Source organism: Aphidius gifuensis, linkage group LG1 (genome assembly GCF_014905175.1).
Source record: "Aphidius gifuensis isolate YNYX2018 linkage group LG1, ASM1490517v1, whole genome shotgun sequence".
In the NCBI taxonomy this organism is placed as follows: Eukaryota; Metazoa; Arthropoda; class Insecta; order Hymenoptera; family Braconidae; genus Aphidius; species Aphidius gifuensis.
The window spans coordinates 23,877,169-23,900,200 of NC_057788.1; the positions used below are offsets into that span (position 1 = coordinate 23,877,169).

At 23.7% G+C, this 23,032-nt stretch overlaps 3 protein-coding genes across 4 annotated transcripts; 1 reads left to right on the top strand and 2 right to left on the bottom strand.

Moving 5' to 3' along the window:
- Positions 1-120: 120 nt before the first annotated feature.
- On the bottom strand, positions 121-22,694 carry LOC122854841 (alpha-N-acetylgalactosaminidase). 2 transcript variants are annotated; one of them, XM_044155864.1, is made up of 9 exons: positions 22,523-22,694; positions 7,347-7,510; positions 3,848-4,276; positions 2,144-2,318; positions 1,739-1,913; positions 1,527-1,621; positions 883-1,242; positions 633-797; positions 121-555 (listed from the first exon to the last, which is right to left on the bottom strand). In XM_044155864.1, the coding sequence occupies exons 3-9, from the start codon at positions 3,997-3,999 to the stop codon at positions 361-363; spliced, it is 1,317 nt and encodes a 438-aa protein (XP_044011799.1). In that variant the 5' UTR covers positions 4,000-4,276; positions 7,347-7,510; positions 22,523-22,694; the 3' UTR covers positions 121-360. The 2 variants fall into 2 exon arrangements, with proteins under 2 accessions (XP_044011799.1, XP_044011790.1); XM_044155855.1 differs by lacking the exons at positions 7,347-7,510; positions 22,523-22,694 and adding an exon at positions 4,432-4,542.
- LOC122854833 (M-phase inducer phosphatase) lies at positions 7,521-18,364 on the top strand. Its single transcript, XM_044155843.1, has 5 exons — positions 7,521-7,899; positions 13,380-13,602; positions 14,446-14,549; positions 14,639-15,640; positions 15,722-18,364. Exons 2-5 carry the CDS (start codon positions 13,434-13,436, stop codon positions 18,296-18,298), a joined length of 3,852 nt encoding a protein of 1,283 aa, XP_044011778.1. The 5' UTR covers positions 7,521-7,899; positions 13,380-13,433; the 3' UTR covers positions 18,299-18,364.
- Positions 20,459-21,936, bottom strand: LOC122854855 (charged multivesicular body protein 2a). Its single transcript, XM_044155877.1, has 5 exons — positions 21,746-21,936; positions 21,300-21,474; positions 21,049-21,224; positions 20,839-20,973; positions 20,459-20,732 (listed from the first exon to the last, which is right to left on the bottom strand). Exons 2-5 carry the CDS (start codon positions 21,465-21,467, stop codon positions 20,519-20,521), a joined length of 693 nt encoding a protein of 230 aa, XP_044011812.1. The 5' UTR covers positions 21,468-21,474; positions 21,746-21,936; the 3' UTR covers positions 20,459-20,518.
- Positions 22,695-23,032: the final 338 nt, after the last annotated feature.

The following is a 23,032-nucleotide window of genomic DNA, read 5'->3' on the forward strand; positions in this document are numbered from 1 at the left end:
GATTTATTACATAACTAATTATAATTAAAGGAAAATGAAACCACAGAGCTATTAAGTAAAACAAGTGATTTTTATTTATAATAATAATAATACAATAATAAAAACAGGCTCAAGCGAAAGTATGTTTAATTATATCAATTTTTTTTTTCTTTATTACTGCAAATTAAAGTCGTCGAAATACATTTATCAAACCCCTAATATGAATTTGATTGACATTGTAATTATTTAAAAAAATTATAAAAAGTTTTATAATAATCTCAGTATGATCTTAAAAAAAAAATAAAAATAAATGTATTATACTCTTGAAATAATGTTAAAGATACTGGCAATTTTTTTGTTAAATTAATTTAAAATATAAATCTATTTTTTGACAAATGAATTTTGTCTAACTTTGAACACTTGATTTAAAGGTGAATATTGACTGTATTGACTACGTGCAATAACATTTTCTGGTTGAATGTCACAACGAAGAATAACAACACCAGATGGATTAACTTTGACTTTGATTTTTGTTGCAGATGTGAGTACACCATAGTCAACATCTTCATAAAGATCCTGAAACATTAATTATAATACACATAATGTTATTATTAAATTTATAAAACAATTATTTATAAAAAATAATATCATACTTCAACTCTGTATCCATCCGGATATTGTAGTCCCAATTCTTTAAGCGTAACTGATACATCAGAGGGTGTGCCATCAGTTCGTCTATTCAAGAATGCAATAGCATACGAATAGTAGCTTTGATATACTGGTGTAATTGGTCTGGCCCAAATTTCAATGCCTTTGTGCTAGATGTAGACAAAAAAATAATAATTAAATAAATTAATAAATCAATTAATAAGTCAATTATAAAAATATAAAAATTAATCATACTTTGTATATACGACGACCTTGAATTCCCAATGGATCTTGATCAACAGCAATAATTTTTTTATTTTGTAATATTGCCTTGTATTCGGGTCTTATTGTTCTAAGATCAACTGACATAAGTAATGGTGCTGCTAATATAGCCCACAATGCCATTTGTGTTTTACTTTGTTCATAACTAAGACCAAAATTACCAACAATTAACATATCAGGATCATTCCAATGTCCTGGACCAGCATTTGGCACAATACTATCTTGATTATCACCATAATAATCAATTATTGTTTCTAAACTTGACCAAGAATCTTGTATATCATTGTAATTTCTCCACAAATTACAATTGTCAATAATTGATGAAAAATTTGGCTGTAAAAAATAAAAATAACTTACATTAAATTAACTTCAAAATCACGTTTGTAATTTAAACAAAAAAAAAAAATAAAATAATAGATAAAAATATAAATTATCAAATCAAGTAATTAAATGAAACTAATAACAATATTTATATTATATTTTTTTTTCAACTTTAAATAGACATTTGACTTTGACTTTCTAAACTTTCATCACATTTTATTACAAACACATGTTTCCATGAGAAAAAAAAAAAATAAAAAAATAATCATCATTTATATATGAAAAATTGTCATTACATTAATGCCAGCGTAGATTTGATAAACTGGCCAACTGCAAGAGTATATCATTGGTCTACCAGTACGATTTAAGTGATAACCAAATTCCGGATATCCTAATAAACAAAAAGAAAAATGAAATTTATTATTTATAAATCATCCTTAAACAATCATAAATAATAACAAAAAAAAAGAAATCAATATTAAATGATAAAAAAAAAAGAAATATATACCTTTATCCATTTGTACTGGATCTGCATAACATCCATCTAATTTAACATAATCAACATCCCAGTCAGCAAATGATGCAGCATCATTTTCCATAAATCCAAGAACTCCTGGATATCCTGCACATGTGTAATTACCATAATCACCATATATACCAAATTTCAATCCTTTAGCATGAATCTAAAAAATAAAAAATAAATAAAATTATTATTATAAGCAAGATGAGATAACTTGTTTTTTTTTTTTTTTTTTTTTTAAAGTAATAAAAAAAAAAAGTATATATCCAGTTGAGAAAGTATAAATGAAATGCAAAGTGGATTTGATGGTTGATTAAGATTAAAATAAAAAATAAAAAATATATATTTATATATGTAGTAAAAAGTGGATGTTCCGAATGAGACATAACTTACATAATTACTGAGATCTTTTAAACCATAGGGAAATCTTGAACGATCTGGTATAATATCTCCAGTAACACTACGATCTTTTTCCATCCAACAATCATCAATATTAATGTATTCATATCCAGCTGCTGCATAGCCTTCTTCAACAACAAGATCAGCCATTGTTCTAAACAATTGATCACTGTAATTTAAAAAAAAATACAAAAATTATTATTTAAAAAATTATTTACTATTATAATTAATTATTCAAAGTGAATAATGTACATAATTTTATAATTTAAATAATTATTCAATACCATATTTTCACCAATAAATTTATAAATAATAAATAAATTTTATTTTAATAAAATTTAACTAATCAATTACTTGTTATTAATTTTTTTCAATTATCTTAAATGACTAAATATACGCAAAAGTTAATTAATATTTGACATATTACGTAAAAAAATAAAAATCTTGATTAATTTAGATTAAATATCAGAGAATCTTATCAATTATTTACAAGTGTTATATAAATTTATTGGGACAAGTGGTAGTATTGAACTCGACTTAAAAACATTTGTTAATTTTACTCAAACAATAACAGATTGATTAATTTTTATCTGTTGTTTTATTATTTAATTACACGTTTAAATATTTATTTAATTTTTTAATTTATTAACATTTTATTGAGCATAAATACTTTTGACTACTGATATCTTAATGAATATTCATTTTTATATAATAAAATAAAAAAAGAAGACATCAGGAAATAACAAAGTAAATTGTTCGTGTCAAAAAAAAAATAAATAATAATTGATATGATTTTTTTTTTTTTTTTCATTTCTCGGTATAACTCAAGGTTTGTCAATGAATATATAAAAAAAAATATATGATCCTTAAATAATAATTTATTATTATTTTTTTTTTTTTTACATAAAAATTCTCATGTAACAATAGATGAATCAGAATTTATGATTGACTCTAGATGTTAATAAAAATATTACCTTGAAAGCTTGGTTTATAATAAATGATGATATATATGCAAAAAATAAAAATTAATAATTTATCAAATATATATTCCACGAGATAATTGAATGTTAATTATTTTGAAAGTTTTTTCTTTCATCATAACATATATATTAATTATAAGAATATACATATATAAAAGAGAAAAAAAAAATTAAAAATTTATATATTGATTCAATAATAATTAATGTATTTAAAAACATAAAATTGGCAAATTAAAAATGTTATTATTAAAATTAATTAACACCTTGACATTTTTAAACATGTTTTTTTTTTTAAATATACAAGTTTATTAAAAATATTCATAAATATATTTGAAGGCTAATATTTTCTGAAGCGTGTAAAAGTGCTTTTCACAAATTCATGAAGTTTAGAAAAAAAAATATTTATACAGTCTAAGTACATTAAAGAAAAAAAAGGAATAATAATTCTATTGTAAAAAGTCATGAAATATGCGAAAGTGAAAATTAAAAAAAAAAAAACAATAACAATAACAGAGAACACTGACCTACATACGCATTTGACTTGAATATAAACATGTTTAAATATTTATCCAAGGTGAAACAATGAACTTGACGTTAATAAAAAATTTTGTAGCAAAAAAAAAAAAAAAAAAACCATATTTACATAATTTTTAATTGAAAAAAAAATTTAAAAATATTATATATGTAATAATAATGTTAAAAAAATTGTTTTAAATACCTTATACAATTGTCAGGATCATTTTTACAATCTGTATTGCATCTGAAGCGTTCCCAAGCAAGCCAGCCCATTGGTGGTGTTCTAGCAAGACCATTGTCCAAGCCAAAAGCCGAGCTGATAATAGTCAGCACAAGGCATGATATCACCAACATATTAAATACTTTTTTTAAAAAATATTATTCAATTTTTAATATTAATAATTATTCTTTAAATAAAATATTAATTATTTCAAGTACAAGTTGATGATGTTGATGGGCTTGGTGATAGCTCACTGTTGAAGTTGACTTAAACGACTGACAGCATTGCTTGTTTCAGCGAATTTTATGTATACGATGTTGTCGTCAAATTACGTTGGATGACAAACAGAGGGAGTGATAAAAACACTGATAATCACCAACTTAATCATTACCCACTTGTTGATTATTTTATCTACAAAAAAAAATAAAAAATATATATATTGTGTTTGTTTTATTATTTGTTTGAAATATATATCTTAATACTAATTTATTTTTTGTTGATTATATTGTTTATTAAAATATATTTATCAATTTTTTTTTTTTCATATAGATATATATTATACACACATGGTTACAGTTGTAGTGTTAATACCAGACTAATCTGATATAAGAGTCAAGTAGACTGGAGTCAGAGTTAAGAAGTACTTTCACCCAATGGCCCATTTCATTTTTACACTGGTAGACATGAGAGTGAGGAGTTTTTTTTTTTAAATGTATTAGTTTTAAGTTTCCCTCAACTCACACATATGTATATTGCAAAAAAAAAAAAAAATATAAATAAATAATATATATAACAAAAAAAAAGAAAAAAAAAAATTATAAAAATTCAGAAAGGGAAATAATAATAATAATAATTTAAATAAAAAAAAGTTGAATCGTTGGTTGCAACGAGAGAATCCAAAAGGTGGGGCCTCCTCTCTTCAATCCTTTCCATTCACACAGGACAATTTTTTTTTTTTTATATTTTTATATATAAACTAAGCTAGTTTATAATAATGTATAGGTATATATTTTTTTTTTTTTTCTTATATACATGTGAATTTAAATTAGGTGTGGGGAACATTAAGCTATACAGCTTCTTTGTCTTTAAAATATATATTTTCATCATTCATTCTAAAATCTCATGATTATATTATTAACTTGTAATCATTTTTTTTTATATATATTATTATAATGCTATTATAACAATCATTATGAAATTTATGAAATTATTATTAATTAAAAAAAAAAAAAGTAGATATATATTAAAAATGTAATTTGATAAAAATATATAAAGTAAAAAGGTCGCTACTCAAAGGCATCATAAATCATAAAATTGGAATCGTATGACTTGAATTTTATCCTGATTTAACATCTTTTAAAATAATCAATAATAAAAAATAATAGATAAATTTATCTTTAAAAATAATAATACAATATAATAATATTGATTTAAAAAAAAAATAATAATAAATATCGGTAGATTAAACAATGATATATATACTTTCTTATTGAAAGTAAAATTCCAAGCAACAATTATATGGATGAGTACTTTGATAATAATAATAATAATATATGATAAAAATGATAAAAAAGATATATATCAATTTAATTATTATTAATTTACTTTTACTGTTTTTAATCATCAATAATATTAAAATCAATATTTCATTGTGTATATTAAGTATTACATAATTGATATATTTATAAATATTATTTCATAATTATTATTGATGATTAAAAGAATATATTTTAATTTTTTAAAATTATTATATATTAAGCAATTTTAAACTGCATCTTTTTATATATCTTAAGTAAACATTATTACGTTAACTTTATAATCTTGTATATATATATTTGTTGTATATATATTCTGAACTCTGAACATTAAATAGTATAATAAAAATAAAAATAAATAAATAGATATAAGTTAAAAAAAAATAAATGTCTTGGAGTATATATCATTCATTGACACAAAGATTGAACAAGTAAATATTCTTATTACCCTAGAGTTTTTCCATGCAATCTCTTTGTAACTTTGACAAGCTCATTTTGTGTTTCATTTAAGAAAAAAAAAAATCCTCCCACCTTAATATTTAAACCCTCTTTTCCCCCTGTGTTGTGCCTGTTTGCCTTGTCTTTATAGTTCTTTACTCTTTTGATGATATCGGTGTCAGTTTACAATATTCTATGTACCATTTTAAAAATACATACATATATTATTGTTATAAATACATGTAGGTATATAACGAAATAATACCAAGCCGACCAACAGATAGATAGTGAAAGTCACTTCCATATTCTTTAGCAGTAGCCTTTTATTATGCTCAACTTATATACGTTTTTACCACACACATATACAAAAAATATATATCAAATTAAAAGAGTATTCATTGTGATTCACACTATTTCACACCCACAATTTAATATATTAATTTCTAATATACAAAAAAAACATAACTTGAATGTAAAATAAATTTCAAATGTCGATTCATTCGCATTAAATATATAATTTAACTAAAAAAAAATTATATATCTAAATATCTCCTCTTCTTTTTAGATGATAATTATTATAATATATATTTATAATAATTATTTATCTAATTATTAACTGTTGAAATAAACAAATTACATTTCAAAAATAAATTATATACATTTGCATAAATTTATTTTGTATGTTTATATGTTTATGATGATAATGATGATAGATATATATACATAGTACAAATCATCCCTTAACAAATAACAAGTAAAAAAAAAAAAAAAAAATCACCGCAAAATGCCGCAGTGACGTCACTAAAACAGGCGCCACCGTTGACGGTGTTTCACGCGCGTGCTTATTTTTTATATTTTGTCTGTGTATATAAATATCTACCCCCTCAAACAACCCCTTCATACAAGTATACATTGTGCGGATGCGCTTTTTCTTCAAAATATATATATACTTGTTTGTGTGTGTGTGTGTTTTTTTTTTTTTTTTTCATTAAAAATAGACGCAACGGAAGGACGTAGAGTATCACGTGGGTCAAAGAGGAAAAATTTTATCTACCACCCCCAGATATATATACTTGTCATTCTTCAACATCAAGATAATCGTATATACATTCTATATACTATTCTCTTCCTCTTTTTTTTATTCCTCCTTTTGATATTCTACTTACGTCATTACGATAAAAAAACGTATATGATATATAGTAACCAGTAGTAACGCGTTTCGATTCAATCATTTCTACCCCTCTATCATCCCTCTATATCCCTCTATTTCGTTGAATTTTTTTTTTTTTTCTTTTCTTTTTATTATTAATTATTTAACTTGTTTGTATATATATCAAAAGCATAAAAGATGCTAGAAAATATTGATAAACAAAAATACAATATGCCAAAGAAAAATAACACATAAGGGATCTATGTATTTTTCTTTTTTTGTATCATAGTTTATAATATTCTTATGTATAGAAGAAAAATAAAATAAAATTAAGGGTGTATGATAAAGATAAACTTACGGAGAAAAGAATAATATAGCAGGGAAATAACCAATCGAAAAGCTCAGACATTCAGAGTTCAATGTTCAAGATGGCGCCACATTGTACCTTTGCAAGCTCAATTTTCGTATTCCAGTGTGTCAGCATTTACCCCACCGGTCATTTCAGTCTTTGCCAACCCTCTCCTGAAACAAAAAAAAAAAAAATATATATATAAATATATATATATAAAAAATAAAAAAAAACTTCCCGCAAGCTGTGTGAAAGCCCACCATTTAAACTGGAGTATCTTAGTTGACGTTGAAGCGATCGTGTGTCCTATTATTTAGACAGAAAAAAAAAAAAAAAAAGCACAAGTAAATAATTTTATATAATTTTAATTGAATACTTAAATAATTATATATTATATTTTTATGTGAGTGTAATAGTGGTAAATTTAATTGACAATTTTTTCATTTTTTTCTTTTTTAAAATATGAAAGTGAAATTAATTATTAAATTTAAGTGTAATGATTGTATTTCATCGACAAAAGAAGAATAAGAAAAATGAAAATTTGTGTTTTATCATGACCATTGTAAGTACATACATATAAACGTAAAAAAATAATTAAAAAAAAAAGGATGTATAAAAAAGTTAATGATTTTCGAGAGCTTTTTTTCGTTATTTCGATATAGAATTAGTTGTAATGCCTGAAATGAATATTTTCATTTATTTTTGCTTGTAAGAAATGTCAAAAAAAAAAAAAAAGGATTTAATACAAGACCAGGTGCTGGCATGAATGAGCTATGGTGATTGGGAGAGACACTGAGTTTTCACGGTGATATAAAAACCTAGTTCATACATATATAAATATATTTATATTGATGTGTGCAGTGTCTTTGTAAAATATATATATGTATATATATTTAAATTGTGGGTGGAACAAAGAAAATAGGATGAGCAAAAAAAGACATGTATATATGCAAACGTATACGTCGACGTCAACGAGGTGGAATTCGAAATTTGTCAAAGAACATATAATATTAATCAATTGTTTCATTGATTTCATTTCATCAATAAAATTTTCTTGACGACAAATATATTTGAATATATTTATCAATACTATAAAAAACTATTTCTTTATATTAATTTATTTATTAAATCAAAATTTAATTATTGTTTTTTGAATTTTTTAATATTATCTTTATACCAAATTAATTCATATGAGTTTTCTAAAATATTGATATTTATATATATTAATTTATTTATTATCAAGACATCGATATATTTAGTTCATTAAATTTATTATATGTATTTCAAAGTGTAGTATATTATTTGGCGTATTTTGTAAACTAGGGCGGTGCGGATTAATCGATACGTACTGCCATTCATTCATGGCTGCCTTGATCACGCGGGTTGGGCACGCTACTATCTTTTATACCCAACTTAAATCAAATATCCTTTTTTTTTTTTTTTATTTATTATTATTTGTGTACCCATCATACTTTTATAAATATATATCGATTTATATATTTATTATTTTATTATCATGGGTTTTTTTCTATTTTCTTTTTTGATAATAATGAATAGAAAAAATTATATTTCACTGGGTATTTTTCCAGTGTTTACACATTGATTATTATTTTATTTATTGAATTTATTTGTTATTTTTATTAAACTATACTTTTATTATATAATCATGGTATATACTTATATTTTTTTTTTTTTTAATTTCTTTTTATGCTTTTGTTATTGTAAATTTATTTTTCCTTTCACAGAAAATTTTTGATTTATAAAATAGAAAAAATAAAACATAGTTGGTTATTGTTTAGATAAAAATAATTATCAAAATAAAAGGAAGATGATTATTATTTATTAAAACCACAATATGACCTTCATTAATCTATAAAGTGCAACTAGAACGCATTCACCATAATCTAGGTTTCTAGGTATATAATATTGTATTATATGAAAATATCAAAATGCCTGTAATACAACAAATCTTTCATTAATCATAAAAATTTTAGATGAAATTTTAATAGTTACACTTAAACATTAATCAGAAGTGTTGAAGGTTTCACAATCAAAACGTGAATTTGTTTTTTTTTTTTTTTTTATAAAGAATAATGGGTGCGCAGGTTTTTATCTTGCATGATTTTTTTATGGTAGAAAAAAAATGATAAAAAAAAGATAATCTCTGGAATTTTAACTTTAATTAAAATTCACGAAAAAATTCGATAATTTGAATACTATATTTTTTTTGTTAAAAAGTTTTTTAAATTAGCTACTTACTTGTATTAAATTGTTCTTAAAACTTTTATTCAACAACGTTATATATAAAATTGTTCCAACCTTCATTTTTAATATTAAAAAAAATATATATATTTTTAGTTGAATGATAATCACGTCTATAAAAATACTGATCATTAAAATAAATTATTAAAACGACATGAATACATGATAACTATTCATCAATGAAAATTCATGATTAATATAAAAAAAAAAAATGTTTGATTAGACTATTATTTTTTAAACAAAAGCTATATTCAATATAAAATTTTTAATTTTTATAATCAATGTGAGATAAAAAACTTCATTGATTAAATTAGTATTAAATTTATTTATTCATTTTTTCAACACTAAATTTGATAATTTGATAATTGATAATTGACTCCGACTCCGACCTTAAATCTAACTCTAGTCTCTACGTTTTTATTTGAATATAGACTCTAAAATTAGCCTAAATATGTGTAAATAAATTGTTTTAATTCAATTATAACACAATTAAATTACTTTACACTCAAATTTTGAAATTTAACAATATCTACTTGCACTAGCTCTAACTCTGACCTTAAGTCTGAATCCGACTCTACGTTTTTTTAAAAAAAGAATTCTGAGATTGACCTATATGTGTATAAATAAATTTTTTTAATTTAATTATAACACAATTAAATAGATAAACACTTAAATTTTAAAATTCAACAGTATCTACTTGCACCAGCTCTAACTCTGACCTTAAGTCCGACTTTGACTCCGATTCCGACCTTAAATCTGACTCTACGTTTTTATTTGAATATGGATTCTAAAATTGGCCTAAATATGTGTAAATAAATTGTTTTAATTCAATAACAACACAATTAACTTAGTAAACACTCAAATTTTAAAATTCAACAATATCTACTTGCACTAGCTCTAACTCTGACCTTAAGTCCGACTCCGACCTTAAATCCGACTCTACTTTATTTTTAAAAAAAGGATCCTGAGTTTGACTTAAATATGTGTAAATAAATTTTTTCAAGTTAACAACAACACAATCAAATAGATAAACACCTAAATTCTAAATTTCAACAGTATTTACTTGCACCAGCTCTAACTCTGACCTTAAGTCCGACTATGACTCCGACTCCGACCTTAAATCTGACTACGTTTTTATTTGAATATGGACTCAAAAATTAGCCTAAATATGTGTAAATAAATTGTTTTAATTCTATAACAACACAATTAAATTAGCAAGCACTCAAATTTTGAAATTCAACAATATCTACTTGCACTAGCTCTAACTCTGAACTTAAGTCCGACTCCGACTTTAAATCCGACTCCACGTTTTTTTTATCTGTTCTGTCACTATAGGAAATTTTTTTATCGTCTATAATTTTTCTTTAATTCTTTTTTAATTTGTCTCTGAATAATCTCTATTCGCCTTACAAACGAGATTCAGGAGAGATCTTTATGAGATCCGAACAAGACTTAATTTTTTTACTCGGGAAAGTACTAAACATTGTTTATTATATAATAGTTTAATAATATCTTATAGACAAAAATAATTATATTTATTGTGTCTTATTGAGAATTTGAGGACACAAATATTAAGGTCAATAATCCTGACATATTATATAGATATATTATTTAAAAGGATTATTGTATTTATATGTTTTTTTTTTGTTCTTTTATGACTGCGCTTGTACATTGAAATACAATAGCTAAGTGGACATAAATAGGTTAAAGCATGTGTCTTCACTGTACCACAAATAAAAATTCAAATACATTGGTATATTTGAATTGATGAACGACCCTGGTTTAATGCAACACAACCCTGACCCAACATAAAGCCTCAAACATCAAGTGATCTTGACTTCTTCATGGTAATTTAATTCATGCGGTTATACTACAATTGAGATTATTATAATTCCATATCTAAAATTTGTATTTTTTTTTAAATAAAAATAATATTCATAAATATTTTTTTAAATATACTATAAGTATGACAGATAAGTTATCAAGTATTTTATAAAAATATAAAGTTAAATAATTCTACTTGATATTCAACTTGTCATGTAAACTTTTATTTTTTTTAAATTATCTGTCTTATGTATAAATACATAAACCATAAATTTATATTTTCACATGATCTTTCATCTCTGATAATAACTAATAAATAATTAATCAAATTTCTTTTCATTTTTATCATAAAAAAGAAAAAAAAAAAAAAATGATTGTGTCACAGTAATGTCATTTCAAGGCAATCTATAATAAAATTAGAATGACAAAATTGAGAAAATTGATATAACAAAGTAATTGATTTATACGGTTAAATATTTTATAAAAATGAAAATTTAAAAAAACAAAAAATTATAAACAACACTCAACTTTTCTATTATGATAAATGACAAAATTTAATATAACAAAATAAAATGACCTAAGAGATTTGTATATTCCACAGTGACTTGTGATGGACATTCAAAAATAAAAATAAAAATAATATCAACATGGACAACTTGTTAAACTTTTAAATATATATATAACCCAGTTTATTTGTCAAAAGAATATAATAATATTGAATAAATTTAAAGCGCAGTCTCGCTACCACTTTGAAATTGCACTCAACTTTGTGTATATGTATATTGTAAAATAACGCACAAGTAACTTATAGTAACAATTCAGTATTCACGTGTGTAGGCGGAGCTATATAATAACGAGAGAGTATATGAAAGAGGGATGATGATGATGAAGGGGGTGACCAGTGCCTTTGATGAGATGCCTCAGTCCATCCACCTGTTTGCCTTAGTCGATTGTGACACAGGCCTCCAATGTATCCACTTTGGTCCAGACCACATAGACACAATTATCATTAAATTTATCAACAACTTCATTATCATCATCATTGATAAATCCAAAAGATTTATTTAGTCGAAAAATTAGTTATGTCAATTATTAATTTACAGATTGCTAAAAATCAAATGTCCTTGCTGGATCATTCTAGGGCTCCACCTTGACCATGTTTTAATTTCATTAAATTTTTTATTTTTTTTAATCAATTGTGAAATAATAATAAACACAGTCACTTTATTAATTCATCTTATAATTACTGAATAATTAATAAGTGTCTTAAAAAAGAAAAAAAAAAAAGGTCTAATTAGTGAATTTTTAATTTTTCTTTTTATAATTTTTTGTAAAAAGCCAAATAGTAATAATATATTTTAGTGTTTTTAAAAAGTGAAATTAAATTATATTTTTCATTATTTATTTAATTTTGATATGATGGAAAGTAAAAATATTGTGGATTTAATACTTTACTTGGATATATGTCAGGTTTATTTACAAAGAAGAAAAAAAAATTTAAGTAATCTTAATACCCTCTGGGCAATTGTAACATTTATAAGAAATGAAAATTCATATGAATTTTTACAATGGTGTCAGAAATATAATATCCAACACCTGAGGCATAATGAAGAGCCACAAAATAATAATAATAATAATAAAAATAGTGATAAAACAAAAAAAAAAAATAATAATAAAGAAAAAAAAATATTACGTGCTCTTCAAGAATTATTTAATTGTGGTTGTTTGCCTGGAAATTTTAATATCTAAAAAAAAAATGATAATTATTTTATATTATCTAATAAATATTAATTTTTTATTTTTCATTAAAATTGTGGAAAAAAAATTTGCTGTAATTTAGCTGATGATAAATTAAAAATATAAAAGGTTTTTAATTAACAAAAAAAAAAAAAAAAAAATAAACAATTATTATTTTTTAAATATAATAATTAATTAATTATTTTTCTTTTTTTTCAGAATACTGGTGAGGCTTCTGAATGAGGCAAAGCCACCATAGGTAACCAGTGAGTTATGTCTGTAAGCCACGGTGAACATGCAGCTAGGTCTGTTGCCTTGGAGCAGGCTTATGTTCATGAAGTTTATGAACAATGTGCTGAAAAAACAGCTCAAACAAGACACTGGCCAAGTGTTTATAAATTTCTTGAAGAACTTGAACCTGGTGCACTTGTTTGTGACATTGGTAAATTTATTTTTAATAATATAATCACATTATTTTTATCTGCATATTATTTTTTTTAATCAAATGAAAATCAATCAGAATATTATCATTTAAAATAATTGAATATTCACGATTCAATTTCCGAATGTCAAATTTCGATTATTTAAGACACTATTCCGGATATAATTTTAAATTTAATTCAAATATTAAATATATATTTAAAACTTCAATTAATATCTGTCAAAGTTGGTTTTTTCATTTATTTTTTCTATTTTTCATCATTGAAATATCCAAAAAAGTTTTAAAGTTAATGTAAAAAAAAACAAATCAATTTATTATTGCATAATGAGAAGTCAATCGTTTAAAACTTTTTCTTGATTTTAATAATTTTTTTTTTTCGTCTCTTTTTGCCTCCACCCAGCTATTTCGCCCACATTGACATCAAATTGGGATCGATAGTTGACCTCTAGATGCATAAAGCAACGAGAGAAAAAAAGAGATGATAAGAATAGAAATAAAAAAAAAAGAAATTGAAAGGGACAAAAAAAAAGTAGAAATAGAGTATGAAAACAAATGAAAAAAAAAAAAAATTAAATAAAAGAATTGGTTGTACCCATTTAGAAAAATACATTGACATTCAAATTATCAAATGGTAAATCGATTTACATTGTATTCTGATGATGCCTGTCCTTTGCACTCATACTCTAGTTCTATATATACGTTTCAATGATGACCTCATTAATATTCACTCTCAATTACTTAATTTAGAATCACACTTAATTTAGCAATAATAATTTGATTCATTGCTTTTTCTTCATCAATTAATAACTGGATTTTTAATTCTTTTTTTTTTTTTTTAAACAGGTTGCGGTGATGGCAAATACCTAAATGCCAATAAAAATATTTTTAATGTTGGTGGTGACAGATGTAAACGTCTGACAGATATAGCTCGAGAAAAAGAAAAAGAAGTAGGTTAAAAAAAAAATCTAATAATATTGCAAAAATATTATTTTAAAAAAGAAAAAAAATAAACATAATTTTTTTTTCTATTCTATAGGTATTAGTATGTGACAATCTCTCGTTACCATTTCGAGACGAAAGTTTTGATGCTGTACTTTCAATAGCAGTTGTTCATCATTTTGCAACAACAGAACGTCGTGTAAATGCATTAAAAGAACTTGCAAGAGTATTAAGAATTGGTGGAAAACTTGTTATATCTGTATGGGCAATGGAACAACGTCATAGAAAATTTGAATCACAAGATGTACTTGTACCATGGCCAAAATCATATTGTTTAAATTCTGGTATGAAACCATGTATGAAAAAATTACGTCAAAATTCATCAAAAAAAGGATGTATATTAAAAACAAAAAAATCAAAATATGAAAAAAATAATTGTAATAATAAAAATCATTGGAATGAACAAATATTTAGTCCATCACCATCAACAAGTAGTTTATCAAGTCCAAATGAAACATGCTATAGTTTTTTTCGTCGTGCATTACAAAAATTAGCTGGTGGAAAAAGAAATTCTAATAATCAACCTTGGTTTCGTGAAAGTTTTAACAGTAGTGGTATTGGTGGTTTTAGTAGTAGTAGTAGTAGTGGTTATGATGATAAAAATATTCATCATTATCATGATTGTGGTGATATTGATGATATACCAATTGAATTACGTCGTCTTGAAGATGATAATATAATAATAAATAAACAAAATGAAACATTTAATATTAAATCAAAAAGCCTTGGTGATATACTTGAAATTCAACGATCAAATCTTGTTAGATCAAGATCAAGTATACCTGGTTTATGTTCAACAGTTGGATCAAATTTTAATATCAATGAAGAATCAATGACGACAACAACAACAACAACAACATCACCACAACCACCATCATCACGACCAGTATCACCAACACAACCACCATTACTTTTTACAGCTTACAAGCCACGTCTTGTTAAGCAAAAAACTCATTTAATTGATGATACTTGTTTGGAGATTCCTGAAGATACTGCCATACGAGAACTTATAAAAGATCTTCCAGAATTTCCAACAAATGTAAGTATATATTTATTTTTGTAATTAATAATTGAGAGAGAAGAGAAAAAAAAACGATTTAATGATTAATTAAATTTTTAGATTCATCAAAGTTTATCAGGAAAACGTGGAAATATTCATAAACAAAGTTCAATGAATGAAGAATTTATGTCAATGGGAAGAATTGCTGAACGTGAATATGTTAGAAAAAATATAATGAAACAAGCATCATTAAATGAAGAAATAATATGTAAACATAGTACATTTGAAACATTTAAAGATTCAATATCATCTGTTAATGCAACACGTAAATTTAAATTATTAAAAAATGGTTTAACAAAAAGATTACAACAATCAACAATGAGTATGGAAAAAGTATCTGGTATGTCAATTAAAAATGGTTTTGTTAAAATATTACAAGGTTGGAAATCAAATGATTCAGAAAATGATTGTGTTGATAATGATGATAATGATGAAGATGAAGATGATGATAATAAAACAACTGAATTATTAAAAAATGAAAAAAATATAAAAATTATTTATAAAAAAGATACAAATGAAATAACTGAAAGACGTTTATCAAAAGAAGATGGTTCAGATTCATCAAAAGATAGTAGTTTACAAAGTGATACAAGTGTTGATTCAGAGGATAGTTTTGCATCTGTTATTTATGTGCCAAAACGTGAAATTCCACCATTAATTGATGTACCAAGTGGTTATCAATTACGTACAACATCAGCACCACCATCACCGCGAATAAAACATCCACCAGATTTACATACACAAAGAATTAAAATGATATCAATATCACCATTATTAAAACAATTTCCAGCAACAAGTAAATCTCTGCCACCACCTAGTCCACCTGGTTTATCACCAAAAACAATTAATTTATATAATTCACGTCCATTTTTTGGTCCAAATTATCAAAAAAATCAACATATTAATTATACATTTGATAAACCATCAATAAAAACTAATGAAATTAATTTACAAAAAAATTTCATTAACAATGATAAAATTGTCAATGTTGATAATACTAAAAATAAATATTTTAATATACAAAATGATGATATTAAAAAATCTAATAATGATAAATTACATGATAATGTATTAATTGATAATACTAAAAAATCAAATATTACAATTGATGAAGATAATGTGACAACAGTACCCAATGATATTTCACCACTTATAATGACAAATAAAATACAAGATTTTACAAGTAATGAATCAATAATAATTGATGATAGTAGAAAATCAAGATTAAAACAAATTAAAGAATTACTAAAACAAAAACCAGGTTTTGCAACACGTTGTACAAAATCATCATTTCCATTAGTAAGACGTGCATCAACAGCAACAGCTGGTAAACTTGAAACAGTTACAAGAACTTTACCACGTCTTTTATCACTTGAATTATTTAATCCAGAAACTGATGATCTTGATAGTGATTCAAGTGGTGTTTCATCACCAGAATCAGCTGGTTCTGTTATCAGTGTTATATCTGATGAAAGATATATATTAAATAAAAAATTATCAATGATTAAAGTTACAGATAATACAGATAACTTAACAACATCAACAACATCAACAATGACGACAACGACGACAACAAATAATATTGTTGATGATAAAGTAAATTGTCAAACAAAAATATCATCACAAGTATCATCACAATCATTACGTTTACTTGAAGCAGCAGCAAATGTTGCAAGTTCATTGGAAGATGCTGTTAGTCATGTTATTAAATCAAATACACAAAATGAAAAAAAAGAAATAATAAATGAACCAGTTGATATTGATATTATAAAAACATTAACAAATGAAAAAATTGAACAAGTTAAAAATTATTTAAAAGAAACTGATAGAATATCACCAAATGATGAAAAATGGAATGATGAATGTCATCAACATTTAATTAATTTTACTGAAAAATTAAGTGAAAATTTAATAAATGATATTGATAAATATTGTCAAGAAAAAAAACAACAATTTAATAATGATATATTAATTGAAAAAAATAATAATACCCAAAAAATATTATCATCATATAAAAATGATTGTAAATATACTCAACTTGTTGATAATACAATTGCATGGTTAAAAAATTCAACAGGTGATAATGATTTTTCAGAATATAATAATAAATTAATACCAATGGAAAATGGAATTGAAAATGATGATGATGACGATAATGACAATGATAAATTGGATATTAAAAATACATCAATTGATAAATCATATTTAAAACTTGGTGAATCAATTGAATCAAGTGATATTGGTGATTCAATTGACAATACAATAAGTATATCTGATGAATCAACAAATAATAAAAAATTATCTAATGATTCAACAGCTTCACTTGTATCAAGTAATAATTCAAAAGATAAAAGAAAATATAATTATTCAAAAAAATCAATATCCGAAGATATAACAAATGAAAAATATAATAATATAAGTAGTTCATCATCACAAGAATCATTAAATTCAGAACGTGATGATAGTGGTGATGGTGATGGTGCTATAACTTATCATCAATATTATCATGTATTTAGAGAAGGTGAACTTGATCAATTAATTAATAAATACGTTGAAAATCTTCATATTATATCATCATATTATGATCATGCAAGTTGGTGTATAGTTGCTGAAAAAGTTCAAGTTTGGACAATTTGACTTTCAGTGAAAACTATTAATATTATTATGTGAAAAAAAAATAAATAAAAAATTAAAAAAACAAAACAAATTGTAAATATTGTATTATATAAATAATGTTTCCGGAGTAAACGCACAGAATGTAAGGCTATTTAACTATAAAAAAAAAAACATCTTATAGCCTAAGATTTGTATTTATTTATCTAAAAATGCTTGACCAACAAATTATATTCAAATAACCAAAACAATTTCATGTTAAATAGTTGGATATTTAAAAATAATTTAAATACTTAAAAATATCATATTTAATAATTGTTTTTATTTGAAAAAAAAAAAAAAAAAAAAAAAACAATAATATATTTACATTAATAATTATTATTATAAATTATGTACCATATCTCAAATTAATATGCAAGGCCTCAGCACTTTAAATGTGTAAATATATTTAAAAAAAAAAAAAAAGATGAAACATAAATATATGATTCATCATATCATCAATTTAAAAAATTCAAAAAAAATATAAATAATAATATTTATGATAAATATTAAGTCAGGGTATATAACTTAATATAATAATATTTAAAAAAAAAAAAAAAAAAAACTGTGTTTCCCTCATCTAGTTAATTTTTTTTCTATTCTGTAAAAAAAATATAATAAATATAAATTAAAAATATATACTTATATTATTTAGTTGATTTAAATAAGAGTGTTAATAACAACCGCGAATTGTGATATATTTTTAATTTAATTAATTTTAAAAATAAATAAATGGCTCACATTTTGATTCACTTATTTTATTTTTTTTTTTTTCAATTGATTTTTATTATTGACACTATCTTGTCAGATTCATCATCATTTTTTTTTTTTTCTTTATTATTCTCACGTTGATAAATAATGTAGCTTAAAAATTTGGTGACTTGTTTAATAGTTTTTCAAATGAATCGTTAATAACTTGAATAAATTATAGAATATATAAAAAAAAAAATCGTTAAACCCGAGCCTGGGATAATTATTATACGTAAATGAAATGAACTACCTTGAACTATAATATATATTAATTGAAAAAAAACAAACCAATAGATATTTCGTACAATCCATTTTAGTTTGTACACGCATTAGAAATAAAACAATCTTGAAGAAAATATTAAGATATTAATTTAACTATGATTTAAAAAAAAAAAAAAACTTTGATAATAATTCGTTAGATTTTCTAAGACTGGAAAACGAGTTGATAAAAAAAAAAATTCATGAAAAATATAAATAAATTTGTAAATTTCAAAAAGAAAACATCAGTATTGAAAATAAAGCTCAACTTTGCAATGACGAAAAATTAGAAAATTGAAACTAGAGCTAATTTAATTTCGAAAAAAAGAAAACAAGTAAATTAATAATATTATAGTCCTAAAATTTGCAATTTATTTTAATATTATAAATCGTACAAATAAGTACGAAAAAAAAAATATTTAAAATTGCCAATTTAAGAAAATATCCCTGATAAAATTGAAAAAAAAAAAATATTTTTCTCTAGGGATTCTCTTGATTATCAATTCGAAGGTATTGACAATATGTATACATGTGATTAATTGAAAAAAAAAAGAAAAAAAAGTCCCACAAAATTTTGTATAATAAAAATACTTTTTCCAATTGTTATTTGGAAAATAATAAAATAATTAACCAAATAAAAGTATGCCTATTAAAACGAAAAATAAATTAAATATTACATCTCAATAATATCTATTAAAAAATAAAAAAAAAATGAACAAAATTTCTAGATAAATATATACAGAGCTTTTTTTTTTTTTCTTTTGTCCTCAATAAATTTTCTGATTGTAAATTATTTCATTCAACTTTCCTCGATTATTAAAATGTGAAAATGTTTTCTTTTTTTTTTTCTAAATAAAAAGAAAAATTTAAATGCTATTGAATAAAACTATTTCAATAGATTAATCTTATTAATTTTTATTTATACATTAACAAAATTTATTTATAAAAATTATGATGAGAAGACAATATTTTTATTTAAATATTTTAAACAAAAAAAAAAACAAGCTGCGCTTAATATTACTTTCATAAGTAATTAAAAAAAATTTATTTAATATATTATTTATTTTTATTAGATAAATGTGCAGCAAAAAGCGCAATTAAGGCGTATTTTTTTTGTTTTGTTTTCTCTCTTATAAATTTATCACAATGAAAAAAAAAAAAAAGAAAAAAAAAGAGCATTATTGATGAAATTAGTATTTATTCTCGTCGAAGATTTTCAAGTCTTGCTTGAAGATCAGCATCAGCATCAGACAATTCATCACCACCACCTGCAGTAGCACCAGCAGCTGCAGCAGCAACTGGTTGTTTTGATCCAGTTACACTGAGTGATCCACCAGCTTGTGGAAGACCTGATAATTGATCCGTCAATTGAAGACCCAATTCATCAAGTACTTGAGAAACAACAGCATCACTGTGTATAAAATATTAAAACAATCAATTAATCATGTTTGTTTTTTTTTTTTTTTTTTTGTAGATCAATTTAATATGATTTATCATTTTTTTGCTTAATAATTTACCTCTCTTCTTCGTCACCCTCATCTTCCATTGCATCATCAATGGCATCATTCATTATTTCTTCTTTCATATCCATAATTTCAGATTGTTTTTCAAATTCTTGAAGAATTTTTTGTATTTGTGGTAAATTTAATTGTCTGAAAAATAAAATATTTTATTGTTATTTTAGGTTTCTTTGTTTCTTTTTTTTTGTGGTAATAAATATTACTTACTTGTTCATACTTTGCATGGCCTTGGTAACACCTTTCATTGCACCAGCCATTGCATTTTGTGAACGAAGAGTTTGAATTTTTAAAGATACTGCCTGAATATTTGCTTTCATTAGCATAAATTTTTTAACATATCTACGTGTCCTAACAAGATCTTTGGCCATAATTTTAACAGCATCCTAATTCATAAAGTTTCATTAATATTAAATAATAATTATTATTATACTGTTGTTGATTATAAATTTAACAATTACCATTTGTCCATCTTTAGCCATTTTTTTAATATCAGCAATAATTTTTTTTTCTTGTTGTTCCATTCTTGATCTTTCTCTATCAAGATCTCTCATTGCTTTGTTCAAGGCTCTTTGATTATTCCTGAGCATTTGTTCAGGTGTTATTCGTTTTCCAAATAACCACTCCATTGTAAAACTAAAATTAATAATAAAAATGTAAAAATTAAACAATTAAAAAAAAAACAAAAAATAAAAGAAAACTTTTCTTATTAATTAATATGTAATTATTGTTTCTTTATATTCAACATGTAAAATTAAATTAAACTGATTATGAATTAAATCATCAAATGACTCATCCTTAAAGTAATCAACTAAATTTACAGATAATATTTGTAACCTCAAAACAATAATTATAATTTAATTTGTCATTAAGTATAATAAATATTAATATAAAAATAATAACTTACCGTAAAAATTTTCTTCAGTTAATTTCAAATTAATTATTAATTTTTCTTGAAAACTCTTTAATAATATTATGACAAAATAATATTATTATTTTTTTTCTTCGTCGAAATTAAAACGTCAAACTTTTTATTTGTTATATGTGTGTGTGTATTCACTATTCACTGTCAACGCGATAGGCGACTACGCGAGTGCCAACCAAGAAGACTAGAGGTCTCTAGTCTTCTTGTTTACAATTTTGCTAACAATAGGAGCTTTTAATAGAGGTAAATTCACCTCCATAGAGCTTTTGCTCGCTAAAATCTTTACCTGGAGCTAAGGTGGGTATACGTATATAATTTTTTCTTTTGCAGGTTGTTTATAATGCAAAAAGTTCAGTCAGTATGCTACCCATTAGCATTAAAATTAAAATGAAAAAAGCTAAGTCAGTAACATGGTCAAATTTGGATTTTCCAAGATCAAAGTCTGAACAAGATGACGATCAAGAAGACTAGAGACAAGGCTCTCAGTCAAAAGATCAAATATGCACCAAATCTTTAAATGACGTAAAATATAATATTGCACGTTAAACAACAGAAAAAAAACGCATTAAAAAACTTTTTTGGGGAATACATGATATCAAAAACGATACTCATCATCTAAGCAATAGCATACGAATTAAATTATTAGATAATAAATAGATTAAAGTAAATAAAAAGCAGGATGACGTAAAGAATGTACATATAGGCTATCATGGAGTTTCAAACAAATTCATAATTGTAATATTATTAATAAAATCCTACCTTTTTATAGCGAATGTTCATCTTCCCACGCTGGTCATCAAAATACTCCTAGGCCATGTAGTGGTTCATGATGATTTTCTATGATCAGCAACAGGTTCAATGATCACAAACCTTTTTACTATTTTTCACCACAACTTTTTTAAAAATACTTTGCACTAACGTCCAGCACTACTTTAACACCACTAATATGTACTTATATGTTACGTATTTATTTAAAAATTATAATAAATTTAATATTATATTTTTAAATAGTTTATAAATATCAAAAGGAGACCTCGAATTAACCGATCATAACATAAGTCATTCTGATTTCAGAGTATATTTTTAACGTTCATTTCAACAGAGGCACTTTATTCTTGATGTACCAAAAAGCACAGGTAAGCAACAAGTAGCAAACACAAGCTCACCAAAGTTCACCAAGTTTATCAAATATATAAAAAATATATATACAGCTCAACAGTCAACAGTAACTAACTGTTTATCACATTAATTAACACCACCAGAATCATG

What these genes read in the sequence shown, in the direction of transcription:
- LOC122854841 (XM_044155864.1), bottom strand. Translation starts at nt 3,999, where the DNA reads ATGTTGGTGATATCATGCCTTGTGCTGACTATTATCAGCTCGGCTTTT. An exon ending in GATCCTGACAATTGTATAAG is followed by an intron (nt 2,319 to 3,847) that starts GTATTTAAAACA and finishes TTTAAATTACAG; the next exon opens with TGATCAATTGTTTAGAACAA. An exon ending in TAAAAGATCTCAGTAATTAT is followed by an intron (nt 1,914 to 2,143) that starts GTAAGTTATGTC and finishes TTTATTTTTTAG; the next exon opens with ATTCATGCTAAAGGATTGAA.
- LOC122854833 (XM_044155843.1), top strand. Translation starts at nt 13,434, where the DNA reads ATGTCTGTAAGCCACGGTGAACATGCAGCTAGGTCTGTTGCCTTGGAG. An exon ending in TGCACTTGTTTGTGACATTG is followed by an intron (nt 13,603 to 14,445) that starts GTAAATTTATTT and finishes TTTTTTAAACAG; the next exon opens with GTTGCGGTGATGGCAAATAC. An exon ending in TTCCAGAATTTCCAACAAAT is followed by an intron (nt 15,641 to 15,721) that starts GTAAGTATATAT and finishes TTAAATTTTTAG; the next exon opens with ATTCATCAAAGTTTATCAGG.
- LOC122854855 (XM_044155877.1), bottom strand. Translation starts at nt 21,467, where the DNA reads ATGGAGTGGTTATTTGGAAAACGAATAACACCTGAACAAATGCTCAGG. An exon ending in TGGCTAAAGATGGACAAATG is followed by an intron (nt 21,225 to 21,299) that starts GTAATTGTTAAA and finishes TTTATGAATTAG; the next exon opens with GATGCTGTTAAAATTATGGC. An exon ending in GCCATGCAAAGTATGAACAA is followed by an intron (nt 20,974 to 21,048) that starts GTAAGTAATATT and finishes TTTATTTTTCAG; the next exon opens with ACAATTAAATTTACCACAAA.